A 25,446-nucleotide genomic window follows, 5' to 3' on the forward strand; every position below is an offset into this window, starting at 1 on the left:
CCCGGCATCGCCCCCTCAGCCCTCCAACAAAGCTCGGTGTCGGGCCCGGCCCCCACAGCGCCCCGCCCCAGCGCCCGGCTTCTTTACCTGAACCATCCCGACACCTTCCTGAGCAGGTTGAGCCGGGGCGGCTTGTACTCGTCATCCTTAATGGACAGGGGCAGCATGGTGCCGGGCCGCGACGTGACAGGCCGGCGGCGGGCGGGCGGGGCGGGAGGAGGCCCGCGGGCGGCCTCGGTGCTCACATCCGGTCCGTCGCTCTGCGCCTGCGCGGCCGTGGCGGGGCGGGGAACGGCGGTGTGTTGTGTAATCCTTAGTGTTCATATCTGTGCTCACTGCCCGTTCTGCTGCCTCACATAGCAGCGAGGAAAAACAGACTTAAGACTGTAACGCACCAGGTGCATCACAGAATTGTAGGGGTTGGAAGGGACCTTTAGAGATCGTCGAGTCCAACCCCCCTCTGCCTTTGCTTCACAGCCTCAGCTGAGGGGTGTAAATGCAGGGACAACGCTGCTGCCTTAAGTGAAAGTAGAAGTAAAACAGGAGATCTCTGCTCATCTGGCACGGACACACAGAAATAAGTGAGCTAGAATCGAATTTAGGGACCTATTCATCGGAACAAGGTCCATTTAGCAGCTGTGAAAAACTTGTATCAAAGCAGCACTAAAGAAACAAAGGGAGCTTAATAAGGCAGGAAACAAACCTTGAGAGGCAAAGAACTGCAGCTTAACCACTGCAGGTGGCTGGAGAAAAGCCTGTTTGTATTGCTGTCTCCTAGCACTGGGCACCTGTACACAGCCAAAGGAACCTGCCTGCTGCCCCTAACACAAGTGGAGCAAAGGGAAAGATCCTTCTGCAACTGAGCTGCCAAACCACAGCAAGAAGGAGTGAGTTTCATCAAGCAGCTTGGACGAGAAAGCTTGTGATATTCACTGGTGTGGAAACTCTGAACCATCTTAAAAAGCCAGTGGAGGAAATAAGGTATTTACTATATCTTATACATAGCCCTGAGCTGGAGCTGCTGAGATGGTAATTATACCTTTATTCTTTTTTCCTTTGGTTGGTATTTATTTGTTCTGTCAGATGGCAAAAAAAAACCCTCACCTGCTAACATTGGTAAAGTAAAGTAGGGCTGTTTTCAGCATACAGCCTCTCCTGGCTGGGGTAAGAAGACAGAAGCCAGATAAATACATTTGTCTTGTGTTTTTAGCATAAAAAAAGGCTGGTTTGTAAACTCAGAACGGCTTCCAGGCAGCAAGAGAGGTTTGTTCTCTGTGTTAAAAATGAACATTCCAATCCAGGCGAGGAGTTTCAGTACATTTTGGAAGAGGTTTCCCTAATATTATTTCTGCAGTTGATGTGGAAAAGCAATCAGAGGATTAAATTGCAAACCTGCTTTCATTTTATTATTCAGGACCATCAGCTCTATAGCACATAGACAGGGAGATTTCTAACAGAACATGAACCCAGGACTGAAAATGTTCCAAGAATATCTGACCAACCAGGGGACTGTGGTAAAGCCTTATCGCTGGCAGACACAAAGCCAAATCTGTGCTAAGTGTCCCTACCACATACGGACAGGTGAAGAAGCAAGAGTTCCTTACGCAGAGTTTCTTAGGGCCTTTGGATTCCCATACAGAACCACAGCACAGACACAAACCCACCACCTTCTCTTCTATGAACTGAGGAGCTTCTCTGGCACCGTAGTCCAAAAAGGCCACGCCACGAGCTGTGATGTGCAGGACAGCCACCCGGAATCCATGCTGTTTGAGGCTGATGGTTATCTGGATGCAGTGATACACACCTATGGAAACATTGGCTGCATCACCCTCTATTCAAATTACTCTCCTTGTAACGAGGCTTACCAGTGCTGCGTAAGTAAAATCTATAGATTCTTGCTGAAGCACCCAGAAACCATGCTCTGCCTCTACTTCTCCCAGCCTTACCACATTGAGGACAGCTTCCCCACAGCCATGTGGAACCGACAAGCCCTGCACAGCCTGGCCAGCTTGTGGCCATTGGTCACTCTACAACCACTGCCCACAGGGACTCGGTGCCACCTCCTCTCTAACTTCGTGCATAGCATCCCAGAGTCAATATGTCCAGCAGAAACCTTATCAGATGGACAGAATCCACATCAGATTAACAACTTAAGAGGAGTGAAGACTTACTGTAGGGAAGCAACACACAGGGAGCCTGCTGTGCAGCAAAATCTAAAGGCCTTTTCTTCTCCTCACCCTGCCTTCCAGCAGCCTTTACGAGCAACAAAAGGCAGTTTGCTACATCCCATGTCTCAAAGCCACTCAGTGCTTTTCCCAGGCTCATTTCTGCCCTCCCAGAGGGAACATCTCCACCTCAGACCTATAAATGTTGTAAGGCACTTAAAAATGCCAAAGGGGTTAATCCATGCAAGCCGTAATCCTGAATCCAGCAGGAACCGACAGCAAAGGTGACAGAACCTGAAGCAGCAAAAAATCCCATGCTGATATTGCTTCTGTTGAATGGTAATCCAGGGAACAACTGTGGAACTTGAAATAGAACTGATTGTGAGGATAATGGGACGAGTGTTGTCTTTAATTCTTGGGCAAGGAAGGCACTGAGGTCATGGATAGTGTGTGGAGAAGGGTACGGAGCTGTGTGGGGTGTGGTTGGGTACAGGGACACTCTGTTATCAGGAGGAGCTCTGAGGTACAGGGTAACAAGGCGGCCATGGCCATAGACGTAGCACTTGGCGCCTGCGCACAGTGGCCGACTATAGGCGCCTGCGCCCGGGGACGGGCGGGGCGGCAGAGCGCGGAGGTGGCAGCCATGGCCAAGCACACCGTGTCATCCGCCCGATTCCGACGGGTGGACGTGGACGAGTACGACGAGAACAAGTTCGTGGACGAGGAGGATGGAGGAGACGGGCAAGCGGGGCCTGATGAAGGCGAGGTGGATTCGTGCCTCAGGCAATATCCTTCCGTCGCCGGGGTGAGAGGAGGGGTGGGGGGGAGAAGGAAACGATCGCGGGCGGGATGAGGAGAACGGGCGGGTGGGAAGAAGGGAGCGAGCCGGTTCTGCCGCCCCGACAGGCCGTGGATGGGTAACCCCTGCACGGCTGGGTGCTGAGGGAGCGCTGCTGGGTGCTGCTCCTTAACCCCCGGCACAGGGAACATGATGGCCGCGCTGCAGGCGGCTCTGAAGAACCCGCCCATCAACACGAAGAACCAAGCCGTGAAGGTGAGCTCAGCGCTTCCTTATGCGAGCCTTCTTGTTCCTGTCAGCGCTATGGGGCAGCAGGGTGGTGGGATGTGCCTGTATCCATACAGCCCCGATATCCGCTCCCGGTCTTACTCTAAAAACCGCAGCTCGGATGTGTCTGTGTGCCTTTGTAGTCACTGAACGGTTTGAGTTGGAAAGGACCTATAAAGGCCTCCTGTCCAACTCCTGTGCAGTGAACAGAGACACCCACAGCTCCATCAGGTGCTCACAGCCTTTAGCTGGGTGCTGGGTCAGGCTGTCTGCCCCTTGCTGTACCTAGGCCAGCCCAGCACATCACCACCCACCCCTGCTGCAGGTCAGGTTCCTCAGGGCAGCTTCCCCCACTGCACTTAGCCTCACTCAGCACCAAACAGCCACAGAGCCACAACCACAGTCAATGCTAACAGAGAAAACTGCTAGCACAGTCAGACCTGAGCCTACAAAAAAGGAAGAACTGGTGGTTATCACAGCCAATCAAATTTAAGCCGTTAGAACATCAGAAGTCACGCATGCTCCCCTGACAGAACACAGGAACATCCTGCATGCTTGTACTTCTGTATCTCCCCAGAATAAATCTTGAGTCATTCATGATTGCAGTGGCAAGAGGAACAGGCAGATAGAGGCAGATAGGAGGAGGTACTGAGCAGAGCCCCACAGCTCTGTGTTGTGCTGCTCTGACACCAGGCTGTGCTCAGCAGGCCACTGGTGGAGGATTCTCCCCAAGCCCTGGCTTTCCTGAGGGCTTTTACAAAGAACTAGCTGCTGTTTGTTGCAGATACTGCTGTCTAGAAGTGTGACCAGCTTTATCTTCATATGAATGACTTGTTTCTCTTAGACCTATATTGAGGCTCTTAACAGTACAGCACAAAGGGGCACAGCAGCTGACTCTTCATTTTTCACTCATTTAATCATCCTTATGTGACTTAAGCTTTGCACAGAGCTCTACATGTGAGAAGTCTCATGAAGTCAAGTGACTGTGAAGCTTTAAGTAAGGAAACTAAGCATCCGTAATGCAAGAGGAAGCTGCTGGAAGTATATGTGTAATGGAATTATTCACAACTCTGACAAGCTTGAGACCTCTTCCCTTTCATCCTCCCTCAGTTAGCGATGGATAAACAGGAGCAGTCACTTTCTGCTGATTACATGGCTAATCTGAAGCTGTCATCATGCCACACAAACTCCTGGGCCTGAAATGACATCCAAATTGACTTGCAAATGGTCATTAACACACAATATCATTAACACTGCCAGATTGTGTCCTCTGTGCCTGGGACAGGAGCTGATTGTTCTGAAAGCGTGTGACTTACAGCAGTTTCTCCTTCCAGTTTAGGTTGGCCAATGCCACTTCCATATAATCTAATTGCATCTTGTTAAAAAGGGCAAAAGTATGGGAAGGGCTCTCATAACAAACGAGGCCAGCCAAGTACTCAATCCTTATTTCTTGGAGCTTGTCAGAACTTGATTTTCAATATGTAAGTTAATATTTAGCACTAACCTCATTTAATGGATGAAAAATTGCATCAGGCAGAGAGGCAGAGAAATGTGGAGCAGAGCAAACTCACTGAACTCTGTTACACTATTCAGCATTGAAAGACAGAATTTGTTATGAGTATCACAAAGTTTGTGTGCAAACTGCTCTATTCAAATGTATTTCAGAATTATTAAAGGAATAATGGTCTACTTGTTCAGGAGGTGACTAATGTTTGGATGCAGAATAAATATTTCTGCCTTTCTTACCTATTGACAGGATCGTGCAGAAAGCATTGTCCTGAAGGTCCTCATCTCATTCAAAGCCAACGATATCGAGAAGGCAGTCCAGTCCCTGGATAAGAATGGTGTTGATCTGCTAATGAAGTACATCTACAAAGGCTTTGAGAGCCCCTCTGACAACAGCAGTGCTGTGCTGCTGCAGTGGCATGAGAAGGTGTGTGTATAGGACGTGCTCATCCCCTGGGTTGTTTGTGAATAGGTTCTTGGGTCCTGGGTACACTCAACTGAGCCTCATCAAACCAAAATAGGTTCACAGAATCATGGAATCATTTGATTTGGAAGGGATTGTTTCAGACAGGTTCTTAGTGATATCAGGCTAAAGCATCTTTAGCATCACTAAAGAATTTGCAGGTAGGACAACAGCCATATAAAGAAAGAAGAGTTAAACTCACCCACCTGGTGGAAAAGTCTCTGAGCACACAGCACTCCTCAGGAAGCAAAGCAGGCCTAAGAGATGCTCATCCTTCCATGGCTGGCCCTTATATGAGCCAGGGTGGATTCACCGTGGGTTCACCCCTTCTGGTCACATGGGAAGTACAGGTGCAAACAGTTTGCTTGTGTTCCCTGGCCCAGCCACAGCCCTTCACCTGGAGCTCAATCACCAATTCATGCCATGACCTAACAGTTTCCCTACAACCCCCAAGTCATTTCCATCATGGCTGTGCTCTATCCTTTATCCATCAACTTGCACTAATAGTGGGGGTTGTCATGACTCATGTGCAAGACCTTGCACTTGGATTTGTTGAGCTCCACAAGATTCTCCTTGTTCATTGCTCAGCCTGTCTAGGTCTCTCTGAACAACATCCCGTCCCTTGGCATGTTGACTGCACCACACATAAGCTTTCAACTTGATTGTGGCCATTCTTGCGGGGCACTCTATTCCTCCCATGATAGAGAGCGAACGCCTCCCCTCCTTCCTCACCTGTCCCTTCTGAAAGCTTGGAGTTGCCTATAGCCACAGAGTGCCAGCAGCCAAGTGCTGCATTTCCTGCAGTGAGGACTGCACTGTCCTGCACGCTCAGAATTCTCTTGTTCTTCCTCATTCTTCTGATTCCTCGAGTAATGATTCTGCATTTATAGTTCGATTTATTTATACAATTTTTTTTAGTCAGACTGGGGCAAACAAAATAATCCAACATAGTTCAACATGTTTCTCTCCTCAGGCGCTGGCTGCTGGTGGAGTTGGGTCTATCGTCCGTGTTTTGACCGCCAGGAAAACGGTTTAACTCAGCAACCAAGGGCTGTTTGCTCTCCGTGGTGTGGGAAATGCTGGTGCAAAACCCAACCAGATGCCATTGCTGCCCTGTGGGCAGCGCCTGTCTCTCAGCTTGCCTTCTCGCTGCTTCTTTCATACCTGACAAGTAACGCATATCGTGATCTCTTTTTGTTCAACTCTGGAAAAACTATGAAGGTGCAATTTTATTTCTAACAGGACTCTTTGGTACTCGAGCATTTCAGTGACACGCATAGCTACATTTACAACATATTTAGGGTGATTCGTATTTGTGTATAATCATGGCAGATTTGGGCCTGACTTTCCACGCAAGTGCTGAGGGACGTAGGGCAATGTCTTAATCCTTTTTGCCAGCCAAACAGTGTGATTTGAGAAGTGGGGCAGCTGTTAACGTTGGTAACTGGACCATGTTTCCTTTGGTCAACCTCTGAGCCTACAGCAGTGAGTAGGACAGAAAAGAGCAGCTTCCTTCTGACCGATCATCATTCCATGAAGCCAGCTATTGTCCTTAACCTCACACCTTGTGGCCTGTTCCGGATGTGCTGTGATCAGTCATAGACCAGGTGCACAGCAGGCAGATCACAGCGAGGATGGAGCTGTACATCCGTATGCTAGAATGTAAAGGTCCATTTACACTGGAGCTAAAGATCCTACACAGGAGAAGTAAAGGGATGTAGAATTAAGGCTTAGCAGACAGTTGACATCCCTGCTGTACTTGCATTAGCAAGTGGGCAAATAGAAGCTCCAATATAAAGAGGAGTATATTAAAAAGGAATTAAGGAAGCATTGGGCATCCCAGCCCACAGCTCACCACGGAAGGTCAGGGCCAGGACTGAGACCATTTTACAACAGTTCCGTTTGTGTGAAACGGTTGGATGACTTGTGAAATCTTTGCTGTTTTTTGATATCTGCTTTTTTTGTTTGTTGGTTTCTTTGTTTTTTTGTAATAAAAACGAGACAAATAAATCGTCACTGAATATTTAACCTGGAGTCTGAGATATCTTGAAGCTGACTTTAATTCTGCAGTTAGCTGAACGCGAGGGAAGGCCTCTGTTCTGCTGGCTGCTGCTGAGTGAAACGGGAAGAGGCGGTGAGCTAATGAGCACTGTGCACATCACATGGCCCTGCTCACCCCCAGAGCAGCATCACACCATGGATGCACTCCCCTTTGTGGAGGTGCAGATGTGTGACACGAGGAGCTGCTGATCTCTCTCCTCAGACAACCCCCACACGAAGCCCCCCGAAGCACAACCCAAGGAGGACGTGATGCAATGCAGGTACAGCCCCAAGTGGAAGCCTGTAGAGGCAGGGCAGCTCCACTTCCCCATCTCAGGGCCGTGCCGCTCTGACGCCACCGAGGCCACTTCCTGGTGGGTCTGTGACACCAGGCAGACGTGCAGCAGGGAGGAGCTGGACAAGGAAGGCACACACTGCAGGGAAGGCTGGGCAGGAGAGCACCCAACACAGCTGGGCACAGCTGGGCACACCACAATGTCGCTGGTGGAGACCATCCGGCTGTGGCAAGAGGGAGTGTGTGCAGCGGATGGCAAGGAGTGGGGGGCAGCCCTGAAGGCCTTCACTGCTGTCCAGAACCCACCGGCCAAAATCTGCTTCAACATTGGCTGCATCCACCTGGTCCTGGGGCAGCTGGCCGACGCACAGGAGGTAAGGCACAGCTCGCAGTGCTGCAGTGCTGTCACCCACTTCTCCCTTCTCACCCCTCTTGCCCTGCTCCCTACAGGCATTCACACAGAGCATCAGCTGTGACAAGCACTTGGCCGTGGCCTATTTCCAGCGGGGAACTGTCTTCTACAAGAGACACAAGTGAGTGCAAAGCTTCAGCACCTCAGTTTTACCCCTCGTTCAGCTGTTGGCCTTGGGCAGTGTGGGGTACCAGGGATTCAGCCCTGAGGTGAAGTGTTTATGCGGGGTATCACAACACCATCACAAGGCCTTACCTCGTCCTCTCCTCCCCAGCCATGAAATGGCCATGAAGGATTTCAAGCAGGCTCTGGCCCAGCTGAGAGGCAACCAGCTCATCGACTACAAGATCCTGGGGCTGCGCTACAGGCTCTTTGCTTGTGAGGTGAGAGAAACCAAATAGTGTTTCAGTCTTGGTCACTGGCTCAACAGAATCCAGGGGAAATTCACCCAATGGTGTTTCAATGGGCTCATCATGTCCAGAGAAGGAATTGTGTGGGGTGTGGAGCACAGTGTGATGGGGAGCAGCTGAGGGAATGGGATGGGGCAGTGTGGAGGAGCCTGAAAGGAGGCTGTGGTGAGGTGGGGTCGGCCTCTGCTCCTGGTAACAGTGATAGGATGAGAGGGAATGGCCTCAAATTGCACCAGGGGAGATTCAGGTTGGATATGAGGAACATTTCTCCTTCCAAAGAGTGGTGATGCAGTGGCACAGCTGCCCAGGGAGGTGCTGCAGTCACCATCCCTGGAGGTGTCCAAGAACTGTGGAGATGTGGCATTGAGGGTCGTGGTTAGTGAGCACGGCGGGGATGGATTTGGTGATCTAAGAGCTCTTTTCCAAAATGAAGGATTCTATGACTCACGCCTTACAAAATAAATCAGGCACACCAGGGTGGGGATGGAGAGCTGGTGTGATGCAAGGATGTCATTAGGGTAGCAAAAAACACCCACAGCAAGGGTCTGGTGCCTCTAAAAGACCATTTCCTTGCTCCCATCCCTCTGCAGATCCTTTACAACATCGCGCTGGTGTATGCCACCATGGAGGACTGGAAGAAAGCTGAGGAGCACCTGACGCTGGCAATGAGCTCAAAGAGTGAGCCCCAGCACAACAAGATTGACAGGGCGATGGAAGCCATCCTGGTGAGGAGCAGCAGGTCTCAGCACAGTGCCTGCCTATGGAGGGCCGTGACTAGATGATCTTCAAAGTCTTTTCCAACCTTAATGATTTCTCCCTGCTACAGAAGCAGCAGCTCTATGAGCCAGTGGCAATTCCCACAGGGAAGCTGTTTCGACCGAATGAAAAGCAAGTTGCTCAGCTGGAGAAGAAAGACTACCTGGGAAAAGCCATGGTAAGAAAGGAGCGTTAATGCAAGCTGTGTCTGCAGGCTGGAGACAAACCCAGAGCACCCACACCCGACGAGGTTGACTTGGATGGCAGCAAAGGAGGACAGTGGATGTGAGAGATCAGAGGTGTAAGAAAAGCACCAGGTCACAGCATGTCTTCCTTTGGCTGTAGGTGGTGGCATCCGTGGTGGACAAGGATAGTTTTTCAGGATTTGCTCCCCTCCAGCCACAGGTAAGGAACCAACCCCCTGCAGTCCACATGGTGCAAAGAGCTTCAAGCATACACAGGGAAGGGGTGACAGTGGTGACACAGAGCAGTGTCACCAGGCCAAGCTTCCTACCACGGCCAGGGTAAGGAAGAAGCTGCTCCCACATCCCAGCTGCTTCCTTCACCAGAGGTCACAGCCCAAGCCCACTCATGTCTGAGCAGAGGTTATGGGGAAGCCAGGCCTTCAGAATGCACCCCATGCCCCCATTGTGGGGTGGTGGTTTTGGTAGGGAGCTCAGGGCGGTGACAAATCCTCCCCATGAGATTCATAAGGGCTGAGTGGAGAAGGAAACTGATGACCTGATACCAGCATGAGAAGGAGGGACCCACACAGGCATGGGAAAGAACTGCAGGACATTTCTGCAAAGCAACCCAAATCCTCCAGATTATGACAGATTTCTTTCTGTCTTCTTCACAGGCCTCTGGGCCTCCACCCAGGCCCAAGACACCAGAAATCCTCAGGTAGGTTGGATGAAACATTGGCAGCATTGCAAACATGTGCAGCCTGGTGCAGCCGTGTCCTGCACCATCCAGCTGAGTGTTCAGAACCAGTGGGGGGAAAGGAGGAGAGAAACAAAGGAGCAGAGTTTAGGCCCCCCTATGAGGTAGAACAGTAGCATCACCCCCTGCTCCTGACATGATGCTGGCTTCCATTCCCAGGGCTCTTGAAGGGCAGCCACACCGTGTCCTGTATGAGTTCATCCCTGAAACTGCTGAGGAGCTGCAGGTCCTGCCAGGAAACATCGTCTTTGTCCTGAAGAAAGAGAAGGACAACTGGGCTACGGTGATGTTCAATGGGAAGGTAGGGGGTCTGCCTGGCACAAAAGGGAGATTTACAGAGGCCTGGAAGGAGTTTCTGAACCCAGTTTCCTTGCATCCCCTATTTGAGGGGCTATGAGCTGGTAGAGGCAACCTCCTGGTGTCCTGCTCCTGTTGCTCCTACCAGGCAGGGGCCAGATGTGCTGCTTTGTTTGCCTGACCACATGTGCTCAAGGCAATAAAGTGAGCTGGTTCACCCTTGCTGCCCATCTTGGGGTGCCATACAGAAATCATTCCTTCAATCTCCTGGACGGTCGACTAACACCATCTGTTCCCTTTGTCTCTTCCCTGCAGAAAGGGATCGTCCCCTGCAACTTCCTTGAGCCCATGGAGCTCCAGCACAAGCTGCACGTCCAGGTAAGGAGCCCAGGAGGAGCTGGTGGCCCCAGGAAACCACATAGATCACCCAGCAGGATCCATGCCTGCAAATCTCTCTTACAATGCTGTGGGACTCCTGGCTCATGGCTATCTCATGGCTACTGCCCTGTTCCACCCCAAATCAATGGACAGCAGGCAAAGCTTAGCCCCAGGACTCCTGCCTTGAGTAGCAGGACGGGGTCCCCAAGGCAGCAGCACCCCTGGGCTGTGCCTGCTCCCCTTAGGGATGCTGACTGCCTGCACTGTCCTTTTCACACTGGCACAGGAGGAGGCCCCTCCCGAGCCCGACATCCCTGAGCCACCCAGCAGCACCGCTCCAAGGCCCCGGCGGCCAGCACCAGGTCAGTGTATGGAGGGGAGGGATGGGGGAACTGCAGGGACAGTCTCTTGTGTACTGTGATATGGAGAACCAGGGCTGGGGGCCATCTCTGCCTCTTTTATAGCGTGGGTTTAAATCAGGAGGCAATGCTGCAGCTGCAGCACCGAGGATGGAACAACAACAAAGCTCGAGGTCCCCTTTTTGCTCTTAATTAGGGCAGCAGCTAATGGGAAAAAGGGCCTGGGGAAAACAACAGGGCAAGTGACCCAGCTTGCATAAGTCCCAGAGCACAACATGCATTACAGGCTTCTCCATACAGCAGGGCAGCTGGGAGCTACGACTGCGCTGGGAAGATGTGCTGCTGGTGCTTCTCAGCACCTGGGGTAGGGCTGGGGCCAGAAGCAACTATATGACAGAGGGCAAGATACATTGTTGTTTGTGCTTTTTGTGCTTGCAAATGCATCAGTAACATCAAAGCCCACAGAGGAACAGCATCGCACCTAAAGCTCCAATCCCTACAAACACTGAACAGGCCCTACATTGTGAGCACAGTGACCACCTGAAACAACAGCAGGCAAGGCAGAGCCCTGGCCTCTTTGTGGTTACTGAGGAACCCCACAGAAGAACCTCACTGTAGCTGATACTGATCTGTTTGGGCAACCACAGCCGGCTCCAGGGCTGGGTGGTGCTACAGATAACAGCAGGTGTTGAAGAGAAGGGCTGAGAGGATCTGGAATCACATTTATGCCCACAGCAGTAAAGCTTACACTGTGCTCCACTTGTTGACCCATCTTTTCCTTCCTCCTCAGATTTCATTCCTGTTACATCAGCGCAGCAGAGAGAAGCCAATAAGGTAAGACCTTGTGCTGCAGTGAAAAGGTAGAGCCCAGATCCACATCACATACAGCTTGGGAGAGAAGCCTGATGCCCCAATTCACCACCTGCAGGAAACCGAACCGGCTGTCCCCAAGCCCTATATTGTCAAGGTGCATTACAAATACACGGTTGCCATGCAAGTCAAACCAGACCTGTCCTACAAGGAGCTCCTGGGCCTCATTTGTGACAAGCTGGAGCTGCAACCTGAGCACACAATGCTGAGGTGAGAACTGTCTGCTGCAGGAGTCAAGTTTTCGTGGCTCTCCCCTTACCTGTGTCCTCTGGTGCCCAGGTACAAGTCTGCAGTCAGCAAAGAGCTGGTGACTCTGAGCATGCAGAACCTGGAGGCAGCTTGGAGCCACAGCAAGGATCAGTGCCTGACAGTGTGGTGTGACTGCACAGAGGTGGGTGGCAGCACCAGCCACCAGCTCTTCTACTGGTGCCGGCAAGGGGCTCAATGGCAGAGGATGAAGCCTAAGCAGAGCTTATCTGCCATGATCTGGAACAAAGCAGAAGCCGCATGGTGACTTCACCAGCTTCTTTCCTGCCCTAGGGAGAGGGATTTTTACCTGACAGCAAACCAGAGGAGCCACAGAAGGCAACAGCAGAGACAGGACCAAGCCAAGTGGTAGCACAGTACAGTTATGAGGCCACCCAACCCGAAGACCTGGAGTTTCAGGCAGGAGATGTGATACTTGTTTTATCCAAAGGTAATGGTGCTCCTGCCACTGTGGGAGAGGGGAGGCTATTGTCATGGTTTTGTAATGTTACATTGCTATTTTCCTGCAGATGATCTTAACGTTCTGATCTGAGGCCTGCCTGCAGCACAAGAGGGTAATGGTGCTCCTGCACATCCCTAGGGTGACAAAAATGGCATCAATTTTATCTTGCAGTGAACGAAGACTGGTTGGAAGGGCAATGCAATGGAAAGATCGGCATCTTCCCCTCTGCTTTTGTTCGAGATGGTAACACTAAAGACCCAGAAATGTGATTTCAGAAGAGTTTAAGGAGACTGAAAGAAATTAAGAATTCAAGTGCTGCAAATAAGAAGTTCCCATGTTAATTACTGCATCTGAAAACAGACCTAAAAGTGCAAAAGCAGGAAAATAAAACATCTTTGCAATTTATTTCATTTTCTTTCAAATTGGAAAATAAAATAAAACTTTAAACCTTCTTTCAATTTTCTCCAGAAAAATAATGTAATAATGTGTTTTTCAAAGCCCGCAGCTCAGTTACATGGGGGGAAATAAACGTAACCACACAGACCTGGATGAAGAGAACATGGTTTAATTAAAGGCAAAGCTGATTTCAGCAGCTGCAGTTCTTGCACAGACAGACAAATAACACAAAAAAAGCTTACGACACAAACCAGTTTCTGTTGGGGTCCCTTCCCTCGCTCCCCCAGGCACCGGAGGGCAGGATGGGGGTCCCAGCCCAGAGCCGGCCGTGTTCCTGACACCGGGTTCTCATGCACAAGTGGAGCGGTGCGCTGGGACCTGGCACTGCCAGGAGTGAGGTGGTGAACCTGGGTCAGCTCGCTGAGGGTGCAAGAGTCAGCGGCAGTTCAAACACTGGAATGTCGCAGCTGCCGGGGTGCACAGCTCAATACACAAACTGAGGGGGCTGGGATAGGGGTGGGGAAAGGGGGGTAGGGGAGGGGGGGGCTGAGTCAATATTAGCATTGGGTGGAAACTTCACTTTTTGGACTTTTTAAAAGGAAATACATATTCGAAATGCAACAAAAAACGGTGGTGTTGCTAAGGTGGAGAACGTAGGGGAGCTGCTCACACCCTTAGAAGGGTACTGGGCCTCAGTTTTCCCTTTTTATGTTCTTTGGGGCTGCCCAGACTCCAGTGTCATTTAGGCTCCTGCATGTGCTTTGCTTTGCAGCTGACTTACAGCCCAGAGATCCTGAATCATCACACAAACCCCTACTGCTAAACACAGCAAACGGACATTGAGATTGTTTCCGTAGCTTCCCTGGGAAACCTAACAAAAACGCTGTCCTTTCCTTTAATGACATTTCCAGTCTTCCTTCCCCCCCACCCTAATAAATAGCAAATAAAACATTTTCTTTTCCCTTCTGCACCTTTTTCATATGCGAACAGCACTATGCTTCTTCCGTGTGTGGGTTACACACGCGTGTCTGTGGCACCTCAGATCTCCTTCTAGAACTGAAAGTTGAGGGCTGCTGCTGCTGGGAGGGTGGGGGGATGGTTTACTGCAGAGCTGGTGTATGTGCCTGTGGGGTTGGAACACTCCACGCTGTCCAGGCTGAGTATCATCCTTACCCAGTCCTGCTGGACTCCTGATTTACTTCCTGCAAGATGTTGCACATTGGCAATAAAACTACAAGCATCCAGCAAAGATGGAAGGATGGGGAGAGAAAGAAAAACAAAATGGAAAACACTGAAAGCTTTCTACCTACCTATTAAAATGAGTCAGGCTGTGAATGCACAGAGTAGCCCTGCCCTTTGCGGGACTAGCCACTTTGCTACAGTAAAATGTACAGGAATCAAACATTAATTTAAAACCCCATAGCAGTTGACCTGCTTGTCCAGCAGAGTGCTGCAATGCCCCGTGTCACCCGCTATAGCTCAAACACCTACTGAGAGGAGGGCATTTCATGCTGGAGCCTCTAACCCACCCACGGGCTGGCCAAAGCCTTTGAGTGAAAGGTGAAGTGGTGTCAAGTGCCAGACTCTCCTTCATGAAACTCCTTCGCTAGCCCAGGAGATAGAGCCCCACCTTGTCACCAACCACCTCTGACCGGAGCAGCAGCTGGGGCTTTCACTGCTACACACTGACTACAAAGCACATCTGTGTACGGAAGAATTCAGTGTGATCTTACTACTGAGATAGTAATAAAGATGTTTAGGAGTAATTTCAACTACATTCTCAGTCAGCAAAGCAATCATTAATGGATTCCTATTTTATATCCCCAAAGAGAGGAAAAAAGATTGAGAAGTTCTCATTAGCTTCTCCCATCTGCCCTTCGTTCTCAGCTTTTGCTTCCCATGTGGCTGGGGACATGCATGATGGAGAAGGTGAGAGGCGGTGATATCGGGTTACTGAGTGAGACAAACAGCAGTTCCTCTCTCCCTCCAGAGGGCCCAGGGATTGGGAGAGTTCCTGATGTTGTTTTCTTGCACTGCAGACATTTTGTGCACACTCAGTGGGTCGGTGGAGCACTTACGCCCTCCTGACAGCAAGGAACAGAAGAGAGGGCTGCCACCTGCACAGGACTGTGTGGGCCAGTCCTGCAAACCCAACATGCCATGGTTTATGGAGCCTTGGTTTGCAAGGGTTGCCACCTTGTTCTCAATGCGGTGGGTTCATGGCGCCTTGTCCACGTTGCTGCTTCTGCTTCTGCTGCATTAACAGCTGCTCCAGGGCTGAGGGTCCAGGGTGCATCATGGAACTGGACCAGATGGACTAAAAACAAACAGTCAACACTAACACCTCCTGGTCTGAGGCAGACCTTCCCTTTCAGGTGAGAAAGTAGAAACTGCTCTGTATTCTCTCTTCCCTTTGTAACTTATACCTGCCCTGTCATGAAAGTAACCCAGACTTCAAAAGAAGGCCTTCTGAAGAGAGGCCCTTGAAGATTACCCCTCCCTTCAGAACCCTCGTGGAACGGAAAAATCCACCCCCCATTAACAATTACTAATTTCAGACTAGTCAAAGCAAATGTTATTTCTGCCTGTTCTGTCAGTCTGTTCTTGTTCCATAAAATACTCTAGAACGGCAGGAACTGGAAAACCATGACACCTCCCACACTGCTGATGAATCTGCAGGAAGAAACCTTCAAGGTCTCAGACACTGCACTTGGATGCAGTACACGCTGCCTGAATCCCATAACCACAACCATTCCAAAGGCAAGTACCCAGCCCTGAGCACAGCTTCAGTTCAACGTACCTTTAGGCTCTCCATGAGCACAGCTGAGGAGTCCTCCATGGCGGGGCCCTGGGCTGCCCAGGTGCCACTGGGAGCACTAGACTGGTGCCAGCTGCTCTCTGAGGATGACGACGTGGCTGGGAGGTAGTCCAGACCAAACCCTCCCATTGCTAAAAATGGGGAAAAAGAGTTAAATTTAAACAAATCTGGCGAAAAACACTGCAAAATAAATACCAACAGCTGGTTTCTCCCAGGCTTTGAATGCAGCACTTGCCTGGCTTATCTGTTTTCCAGCGATCTGCAATTCTTCTGTCTCTGTTGTCCGGAGTCCCAATAGGTCCAAAGTTGGAGAAGGGAACAGAGTTGTGGTTATGGGTTGGAGGGGAGCTTGGCAAGCTGCTGGGGTTGGAGGAGTGAGGAGACTGGCTGGCTGGTGTCGAGTGATCTAATGTTAGAGGGAAGAGAAAAAAGGTGAAGGAAGAGGAACTTCCTCATTCTGACTTCCTTAGTGCTGCTGCCAATTCTGCCATCACCAAGTTTTTTTCCCCAATACTAATGTCTGTTTTCATCCCTTCCTTTAAACAAGTGCAATGCAAACTCCTAAATTTAAGTGGAAATGTTTGTGCATATAAAAAAACCAGAATGACTGTTTAATACATACATGCACTTAGCAGATAAACCTCCAGAGGGCTGGCTAACAGATTAAGCTTCCCTCAAGTTTCTTGAACACCTTTTCTCCAACCAAAACAATACAGATCCCATCATTAAGCTTCATAAGCCAATGCAAAATAAGTTTAGATCTCAAGGAGTTTCAAGTTCACAACTCAAATATGAAAGTTTTATGTTTCTGTCAATTCTGTCAATCTGAGAGTAATTCAGACCAGAACTGAATACTGAGCAAAGGAGAAGACTGACATGGGAGTGTGGGCAGGCAGGAGAGTGATGGATGATGCCTAAACAGAACACAGCAGAGCAGGGTGGCAGGAAACTATGTGGTCACAAATGAGGAGGAGAAGTGAAAGCTTAAAAGCTAAAACCACGTCCTGCCATAAACCCTTCTAAAATAAAAGCCCTTTGCAGCTCCTTCCATTTCATCTACAGCAGTTATAAGTCCCACTCCTACTTGTGAGGAACCCAAGTTGAAGAGATTTCAAGATTTAACACTCCTTGCAGCTTTCATCCCGCTCAACTACTTCAACTAAAACCTGTGTTCTCACAGTATAATAAAGACAGAATCCCATCATATTTCAGAGGATATATAAAGATAAACAGAAATCTTCAAACCTTGTAGAAGATTTTAATTTTTAGCTACAATTAACTTGCAGTAGGTTCAGAATTAACTCCAATCCACTTAAAAGACATAAGAGACATTCATGCCAGGATTACCTGAGCTGGCTGGAAGGGATGGAGACCACGGGGTCCCTTCAAAGAGAGAATATAGTGAAGTCTCCTGATGGGCAACTGAAGGGGTGACCTCTGTTTTTGTGCTGGTATTCATATTTTTCCCATATACCTCATTAAACATACTGTTATTTGGATATCTTTCCTGCAAAGCAAAGAAATAAAAAAGCAAGAGCTTGAGTCCAAGATTATTAGTGAAACAGAGTGCACAAATGAAACAATTACAGATCAAAACACTTTTCCAACATCTTTCTCATTCCTCAGAATCTTTTTTGCACATTTGATTTAATAAAGTCCAACACATTCTGAATCAGAATCAGTTTCTTCTATTGGATTACAATTCCTTCATCATTTTTTTATGCTTCCATGCAGAAGACCCTGCTCAGTTCCTTGGAAGAGAAGAAGCAATCCAAGAGTCCAGAATAAAGAAACACCGTGTCACATAGCTTGGAGATGAACCCTTTCTCTCAGTGATTCCACTGAAAGCATCCCAGGAACTCGAGGAGACCCAACAGAACATCTGCTCAACTGTAGCTAGGATGAATTTCAGAAGATAATTGATTTTCAAAAACAGCAGAAGGCAAAGAATCTTGCTCATACAGACTAAAATTAGGCACATGGGTCTCCTTTGTGCTTGCCATTATTTGTACCAAAGGATGCGCCCACACAAAGTAACTTAAAGACAAGTTTGAACAGCATAAAGGCTTCCAACTTTCGTCACCACGTACCTGATTAAGAGAAAAGCCACTGAGGGACAGGAAAGATGACGACTGAGACATCAATTCAGACGGTTTCTCTAACAGAGACTTCTTCAAAAACCAAAAATGGAAGAAGAGCAGTTAACATTCAGCAAAGTAAGCTATGAAGAGCTACCAAAGTATACTTGGTCATGTTTAAGGTCTCTTGTATTTCAACCTCGGCACCCTGGAGGATGGGATGACCAAACAAAAACAGAAGATCACAAGTTTCCTTACTAACTCTAATTATTACTTAAAATCAACTGGGACAGCTGAGAGCCTTGGGCAAACCCTGCTAACAGAACAGCTTTTAAAATCCTAAGTGCCTTTGGGCCTGACATATCTACAGGGGACATTCCTATCAAAGCTACCAAACCTATGGTTGCGTACATGAGACGAGATGCTTTCTAGTGACATGAGAGCTCACCCACACCTGATGAGACCCTTGTATGTTGCTACTGACAGTATTTTTCCATTCTGAATATTCCTGTACGGACTCACAGGCAGTAAGATTAGCTGGGAATTTAATCCTATTAAACAGTGCAATATTTACAACAGAGATCCCAAGGCTTCTCTGGGTTCCATGTTAAGATATCACGGCCTTTTCATCTACATTCCATCATCTACATCTCCCATACAGTTGTGACTTGCAGCCTAATATTTTTCAGCTTCATTCTTCAGCCCTTATTATCATTAGGTAGTAAAAAAAAATACAGACATGAAACAAGCCTATTTGGGGAAGAAATTGGTTATCACCAAAGCACAAATCACAGCGACACTCTGAAGCTTGGTTGGCAGACAATGAACACCACTGAATTTAGGATCAGGATCACTGAAGTCATAGAATCAGTAATGCAATTAAAACCACGTTTATTACACCCACAGTATTTGATCCTGCAAGCCTGAGACAAACAACCTTGTTTCCTTGGCAAGCAGCTCCTGGCTTGTTAGATGTTCAAAGTGACAACTCATTACTTTGAAAACACGTTTTAAAAGGTAGACAAATTCACACTCCACATATGCACACAGCTTGCACACAGAAGTATTTCCTTCTGTTTGTCAGCAGACAGCAATTGTAAGAGCTTCAAAGGGAGCTGTTGAAGAAGCAGCTATTAGTTTCTTAGCGAATCTAAGACAACAGCAACGGGTGTCTGCTTTGCTACTGGCTCCTTGCAATGACATGTAAAAAAAAAATCTGAGGAATAGAGTTATCAAGACGAAATTTCCAGTCAAGCCACAAAAAACCTCTTCCTTATTACTGCCACATCTCCAAAATACATGTTTAATGAGTTTGCTCCTAGCTATAGAAGAAAGGCATACTGCATTTTCAGAGGTAATGTAAAAATTCAGCAGCTCAAGGGCCCTCTAGCTACCAAACTGCAAATACATATACATAGAGTAATCTGTCTGTCAAAGCTCAATGTATTGCTGTAGCAGTTACTGATTATTTAGCCAGTTGCTTGCAGTTTTCTTCTGAAACCACCTGGCTCTTTTACAGTCTCTTCAGCATTTAATAGTGTGGTTTCCCCCTGCTTTTTTGCAATCCTGACATGCAGTTACAACAAAAGACACTCTTGTTCTGATGACTTCCACCATACACACCCTCATCCTTACTACCAAGCCTAAACAACTGTAGAAGAACAGGCAAGTTCAATGATATATAGATGTGTCTTTCCTGTGACCTGTGCTTACAAAAAATATCCCAGTTACAACACTGAGTTCCCTCTGGACATAGACCAAGAGCTGTACTGAGTGCTAAATCACCTCTGCAGTTATCCAGAACCAGAAGCCTCAGCCTGAGCTCTCACACACAGACTGGCTCAATGGCGAGGAGGGGAGGTAGAAGGGAAGAATGGAGAGGAGAAAGTAACTTCCCATTTCCTATAACTTCACAGAAGAAAGAGATGCCAGTTAGAGAAGCAGCAGTATTCAGTCAAATACATACAAAGAGGCTTCGTCCAGGAAGAGAGGCGAGAGGCCCGAGCAGAGCTGGGTAAAGATCAGGAGTATTAGAGAAAATCAGCTCTTCCTCCTCCTCCAAGGCAGCCAGACTCTTTAACAGGTCCGGAGGAAGCAAGGGGGAGCTCTTGGGGTCCTAGTGACAGAAACGAGCACAGTGAGACAACAGAAGGCAGAACGGGGAAGAGCAAGAGCTGTGAGAGGCTAAAGCAAAGCAGGACACGAGAGCAGAGGAAGAAGGCAGACTGGAGAGGAGTGCAGAAGGCAGCATGCAGAAGGGCAAGGTGAAAAGAGCGCAACAGAGGGGTGTGGAGGTGCACAGAGAAAATGCTGAGCAGCAACAAAACCAGCCTAACGTGTGCCAGGAGGAGCTCTGCACCTGCCTGTGAAGTAAGAGGTACAGCCAAAGTGATGGGCAGCTACTTTTAATTAACACAGCACGTGCTTCCCATTGCATTACTAACAAACACGGAATCTGTTTTTGACATGAAAGGACAACGAACATGATGTTATTTTTTCCCTGATAAGATCTTTAATTAATCTTCCAGAGCTGTGAGTAATTTAGGTTTCAACTACAGTTACACCTGCATCTTCCTTTCTCTACTTATGGAACTGAAATCCCATAAGACTCACTTCTCTGCTAATGGCTACTACACCACAGCACAGCTCCATGGACCAGGCAAAAATAAATCCCTGCTAAGTGCAAATAGAACTTGGCATCCCAAAGTTTGGAAGGGATGCTTAAAACAAGCACTGTGGACACTGCCCATACTGCAGCGTGCTTGCACCAAGGCAATGGTTTCCTTTTAGGGATGAGAACAAGGCTTTGACCCACTCTCCATCTAAAAGCCGCAGCCTGACATCAGGGTAGAGGCAGTCTCCTGGATATTGTCTGGCTTTTCTCCCCGAAGGATAAGCCAAGTGATCCCAGCTGATCTCCTGAACACTGAGTGCATTTACAGAGGCATATCTGACCAGAGGTTTAAAAAGGCCTCTGTTTAAGTTCCCTTATAAACATCATCAGAAGTACTTCCAGACAACCCGAGACCATTAATAAATAACAAAGATTGCAGGCTCTGTATAAACTGCAGCACGAAGCCCAGCTGCACAGACAGAAGCAAAGTATTCCATCAGTGCAATCCAGAGCTAAGGAAGGGAGCTGCTCAGCTCTCTTGCTGCATGGTGGGTTTTTCAGAGGGGAAAAAAGCAAACAAAAACAAAAATAGACTGTTCCTACCACCCTTGATTTGTAGCCCAGGCTAAGGCTGCAGTAGCCAAACTATTCAACAAACTCAAGGTACTCTGTGGGTGGCAAGAGTTGATTTAAAGGGTAATAACTCAATTGCAATTATTTGGATGGCTTTCATCAGGTGCCAGACAAGAATTTCTCCTGTCAGCTGCCATGTTTCTTGACCTGGCAGATACAGCACAGAGATCAGCATTTATATCTACACTGAGCAGAACTTACACCTCCTTGAATTCAATCTTCAAGATTTTGATTCCACAACACAGCCCACTGAAGTGGCAAATTCAATGCCATTTACTGGGATCCCATTTAGCAACACTAACATCCAGCTCCCCACTAAACATCCTCAGTAATCTGCCTGGGGCTAGATGGGACTCCAAAACACAGCATTCCTGCCTGAGCTGTCAGCAAGATCAGAACCTCACTGTTCTCCACTTGTAATACAGATCTTTACCTCAAAGGTCAGCCTGGAGACAGCATCCTGCTCTGGACGGAAGACTCCTTGCCGTTTTCCCCTGCGCTCCATGTTAGACTGCTGTGCCATCACCCTATTGTCAGCCATGCCAAAGGAAGAGTCCCAGTAGTATTCTGGCACCTTGACTTCTGAGGGGTTCTGGTTATATGGCTCCACTGGGAAAGGCTTCATTTTTTTCTCCAGAGGTTGCTGTTGCATCACAGGAGACTGTAATGACTGTTCAAACAATTTTAGAGGATCCTGGGCCTGCAGGTAATAGGACTGCTTTACAGGCATAATCTTCCCCAGTGAACCTTGGACTTGAGGCAGGTTCCAGAGTTGCTTTGATGAGTCTGTCTGCGGATACTGAGGCAAAGACACATACTTTCATCAGCAGGTAGGAACAATTAATATTAACCGAGTGCCTAACTTCATTCAAACTGCTGTTCTAGCCAGGTTATTACAGATATACTGCAGACATTCTCTCATTTGCTACGTTATTCACCAAAATTCAGACTTGATAGACATTTTAGCCTCAATAGCCAATAGTCAAGCGTAATCCTTACTTGAATCCAGTGCTTACCAACACCTTTATTAAGGTACTGAACTGCAGTCCAGAACAACAGGAGGGTGTTACCCTTAAAGATCAGACTGGCCAGAAAGCAGATTTTGTCAAGCACATACACACAGAACTAAGTGTGAGGGAAATAACCCCAACAGAAGGAGTAAAATTCAGACTCCATCCTCACACTTAAATGAGACATATCTACAAAGGCCTAAGAGAAGCATCCCAGAAAGATCGCCTTCATACCTTGCCTATAAACAGAAACAGATGAGACAGACTTCCACCTAGTCATCCCAGTAGATAACTTCCCTCTTAATTACTGAATGGTAAGTTCATGCCCACTAAACTTTAGCTCTCCCAGAAGTTTACAGATCAAAATTCCAAAGTAAGATTCTCAACACCAGCTTCCGAAAGGTAATCCAGCCAGTAGTGATGCTTCTCAGGGGTCAGTACTGGAGCCAGCCCTGTGTAATATCTTCACTGATGATCCAGGGTTAAGTGCACCCTCAGTAAGTTTGCAGGTGATACCAAGCTGGGAAAAAGTGTCAATCCACATGAGAGCAGGAAGGCCTTTCAGAGGGATCTGGACAGGCTAGATCAGTGGGCTGAGCCTAACTGTATGAGCTTTAACAAGATCAAGTGCTGGGTCCTGCATTTCGATCACAACAATCCCATGCATTGCTACAGGTTTGGGACAGAGTGGCTGACAAGCTACACAGAGGAAAAGAATCTGAGGGTGTTAGCTGACAGCTGGCAGAATATGAACCAGCAGTGTGCACAGGCATCCTGGCTTGTATCAGAAATAGTGTAGTCAGCAGGAGCAGGGAGGTGACTGTCCCCCTCTATTCAGCCCCTGGTGGGGACACACCTCGAGTGCTGTGTTCAGTTTTGGACCCCTCACTAAAGGAAAGATATGAAGGCCCTGGAGTGTGTCCAGAGAAGGGAAACAAAGCTGGTGAAGGGTCTGGAATGAAAGTCTTATGGGGAGCAGCCAAGGGAACTGGGATGGTCAGGCTGGAGAATAAGTGCTCAGGGGCACCTTATGGCTCTCTCTAACTGTCTAGAAGGAGGCTGTAGTGAGGTGGGAGTTAGCCTCTTCTGCCAGGTAACAGCAATAGGACAAGAGGTAATGGCCTTAAGTTGTGCCAGGGAAGGTTCAGATTGGATATTAGGAAAAATCTCAGAAGAAGTGGTGAGTTATTGGAATGGGTTACTCAGGGAAGTGGTGGAGTCACTGCCCCTGGAGGTTTAAGAACATGCTTACCTGCTGGAACCCGGAGTGGTGTGGCGGGCTCTTCCCCAGGCCCTGCACAGCTTTTGTTGGGGACTGTTGCTGGGCCAGAGCTTGGACCTGTAACTGGCTTGCAGACTGTGCTGTTGCCTGAGCTGGTAGAGATGAGAGGGGCTGCTGGGAAGGAGGTGGTGTCTGCTGAGGTCCCTGGGTCATAGGCCCTGGTCCTGAGGGCCGCTGCTGGCTATAAGGAATGTGGGACTGTTTCCCACCTTGCACCTGGTTTCCAGCAGGCGAGTGAGCCGTGGGCTGGAGGAAGGTTCCAGGGACAGAAACACCACCTGGGAAGGTATAACCTGTGCTCATGGAGAAAGCCACAGGAGGAGGGACAACATAGGCTGGAGGTGGAAAGCCTGCAAAAGAGAAATAAGCCTTTCATTGAAGTTTCTCATAGCAGACAGCTTCCTCAAGAAGACACTGTTGTGAATTCATTTATTTTGCATCTTTACACTATGTGTACAAGAAATATAACACTATATATGCACTATAATGTCTTTTTCTGCCTTTGCAAGTACACAGTTACAATCACAGTTCAAGTTTACTGCCAGTATTCCAGACACTGATAAAAGTCTGTCTCAGCAGCATCTGAGAGAACTGCAGGATTCTGATCCCTTTATCTCCCTACTTTTGTTTCCCCCCCCACCTTTCTTACTCCCTCAAACACACATTATGAGGCACAAAAGCAATCAATAAATCTCCTTCCTCCTCCCACAGGATAACTAGTCTCAGGATCCATTTTGATAAGCAGACAGATGGTGAGCAAACCAATCCTCGTAACTGCAAGATCAATTTCTTCCCTTCAGCTCACCCTAGAAAGCCAGGTTTGGAAGGAAGCTTTAATTCTGTCCATGACAGGACAGATTTTGTGGCGACTTTAGAAAAAGGAAGGTGCTTCTGTCTTATTTAGCAACTACACAGAACAACTGCAGGAAGGATATACTGCTCCCTGCTATTTTGTGAGAAAAGATGGACAGCAAGGCACGGCAGGAACACTTTACAACAAAATGGGAGCATGCGATGCAGCAACAACAGCAAATGACACCACACAAGTAACAGCTTGAAACATGAGCATCACTAAAAAAGAAACTGAGCTATAAAGAAAGCAGTGTGACTGATCTTTTATAACAGCCCTATGCAGAGAGAACACGTTCTCCTGGGCTTGCAGAAGTCTTTGTCATGTTTTGACTAACTACAGAAGCAGCCTCCTGTGAAGTGCCTTGATCTTGTACTCACTAAACAACAGGAAGGTGGCAGATTTCAATACAGACCTTGATTCAGAAACATAAGGAATTTTATTCATTTTGTCTCAGTTCTGCTACACCTCTTCTTTACTAGGCTGTAAGACTCTCAACATGAGAATGATTGTTCAAAGCAGCTACTACCCTCAGAGGTTATAACAACTAATATTACAGGTTTGTCTTCATAGTCAACAGTAAAATCTCACTTTGAAAGCAATTACCTGGCCGGCTGGGAAGTGGGGGGAAGGCTCCTGGGTGATGAATGGGGATGAACTGCGAACTGCTGGCCTGACTTGGAGTCTGAGTTACGGGTGTTTTCCTAGCTTCGGACACCGGAGTCTTCCTCATCTCCGTCTGGGATTTCACCTAATGCAAAATAAAACAAGAAGAATTTAGATTACTTTTCCTGTAAATACCCACATCACAGCTCAAGCCAAAAACCAAACTCAGGTTGTCTGAGAGACCATCTTCTTTTGCCCCAGGTGTTAGGAGGAGGTTTGGAACATCAGAATGCAATTCCTTGCTCTCTGACCCCAGGCAGGCGACTGTCCTATGGTACTCCTTGCCTCACAAAAGCACCTGAAAGACAGCTATCTCAAGACTGCAACAGGCTCCTTCTCTAGTAAGGAAGTGGGAATCAGACATAATAATATCCTCAGACCATACAAAGGACTTACCAAGCTACTCACTGACAGTGCCTTAAAAAAAAACC

The 25,446-nt window shown here is 48.2% G+C and overlaps 4 protein-coding genes across 9 annotated transcripts in view; 3 read left to right on the forward strand and 1 right to left on the reverse strand.

Annotated features, from left to right (window-relative positions):
- The first annotated feature begins 8 nt into the window (after window positions 1-8).
- On the forward strand, window positions 9-2,556 carry APOBEC4 (apolipoprotein B mRNA editing enzyme catalytic polypeptide like 4). 2 transcript variants are annotated; one of them, XM_015869592.2, is made up of 2 exons: window positions 9-1,029; window positions 1,415-2,556. In XM_015869592.2, exon 2 carries the CDS (start codon window positions 1,461-1,463, stop codon window positions 2,451-2,453), a length of 993 nt encoding a protein of 330 aa, XP_015725078.1. In that variant the 5' UTR covers window positions 9-1,029; window positions 1,415-1,460; the 3' UTR covers window positions 2,454-2,556. The 2 variants fall into 2 exon arrangements, with proteins under 2 accessions (XP_015725078.1, XP_015725077.1); XM_015869591.2 differs by having other exon boundaries at window positions 9-981.
- Window positions 2,557-2,746: 190 nt separating this feature from the next.
- On the forward strand, window positions 2,747-7,228 carry ARPC5 (actin related protein 2/3 complex subunit 5). The gene is made up of 4 exons (XM_015869594.1): window positions 2,747-2,951; window positions 3,147-3,219; window positions 4,988-5,164; window positions 6,174-7,228. Exons 1-4 carry the CDS (start codon window positions 2,809-2,811, stop codon window positions 6,234-6,236), a joined length of 456 nt encoding a protein of 151 aa, XP_015725080.1. The 5' UTR covers window positions 2,747-2,808; the 3' UTR covers window positions 6,237-7,228.
- NCF2 (neutrophil cytosolic factor 2) lies at window positions 7,218-13,120 on the forward strand. Of its 3 annotated transcripts, XM_015869590.1 has the most exons (17): window positions 7,218-7,334; window positions 7,464-7,521; window positions 7,633-7,909; window positions 7,986-8,068; window positions 8,222-8,330; window positions 8,948-9,082; window positions 9,184-9,291; window positions 9,459-9,518; window positions 9,973-10,016; window positions 10,215-10,356; window positions 10,668-10,730; window positions 11,017-11,092; window positions 11,880-11,923; window positions 12,018-12,169; window positions 12,239-12,350; window positions 12,500-12,656; window positions 12,840-13,120. In XM_015869590.1, the coding sequence occupies exons 2-17, from the start codon at window positions 7,511-7,513 to the stop codon at window positions 12,935-12,937; spliced, it is 1,671 nt and encodes a 556-aa protein (XP_015725076.1). In that variant the 5' UTR covers window positions 7,218-7,334; window positions 7,464-7,510; the 3' UTR covers window positions 12,938-13,120. The 3 variants fall into 3 exon arrangements, with proteins under 3 accessions (XP_015725076.1, XP_015725073.1, XP_015725074.1); XM_015869587.1 differs by having other exon boundaries at window positions 7,464-7,909; XM_015869588.2 differs by lacking the exon at window positions 7,218-7,334 and having other exon boundaries at window positions 7,344-7,909; window positions 12,736-13,120.
- Window positions 13,121-13,213: 93 nt separating this feature from the next.
- SMG7 (SMG7 nonsense mediated mRNA decay factor) overlaps window positions 13,214-25,446 on the reverse strand; it is a 40,816-nt gene continuing 28,583 nt past the window's right edge. For 2 of the 3 annotated variants that reach the window (XM_015869583.2, XM_015869582.2), the window contains exons 15-23: window positions 24,956-25,100; window positions 23,470-23,849; window positions 21,641-22,006; window positions 19,927-20,076; window positions 17,973-18,053; window positions 17,230-17,389; window positions 16,118-16,288; window positions 15,865-16,013; window positions 13,214-15,381 (exon numbers count right to left, since the gene is read on the reverse strand). In XM_015869583.2, the coding sequence (XP_015725069.1) occupies window positions 15,268-15,381; window positions 15,865-16,013; window positions 16,118-16,288; window positions 17,230-17,389; window positions 17,973-18,053; window positions 19,927-20,076; window positions 21,641-22,006; window positions 23,470-23,849; window positions 24,956-25,100 (1,716 nt within the window). In that variant the 3' untranslated portion in view covers window positions 13,214-15,267. The remainder of the gene's footprint in view (window positions 15,382-15,864; window positions 16,014-16,117; window positions 16,289-17,229; window positions 17,390-17,972; window positions 18,054-19,926; window positions 20,077-21,640; window positions 22,007-23,469; window positions 23,850-24,955; window positions 25,101-25,446) is intronic. The other variant, XM_015869584.2, reaches the window with a different exon arrangement.

The sequence above is a fragment of the Coturnix japonica genome, chromosome 8 (assembly GCF_001577835.2).
Source record: "Coturnix japonica isolate 7356 chromosome 8, Coturnix japonica 2.1, whole genome shotgun sequence".
Taxonomy (NCBI): domain Eukaryota; kingdom Metazoa; phylum Chordata; class Aves; order Galliformes; family Phasianidae; genus Coturnix; species Coturnix japonica.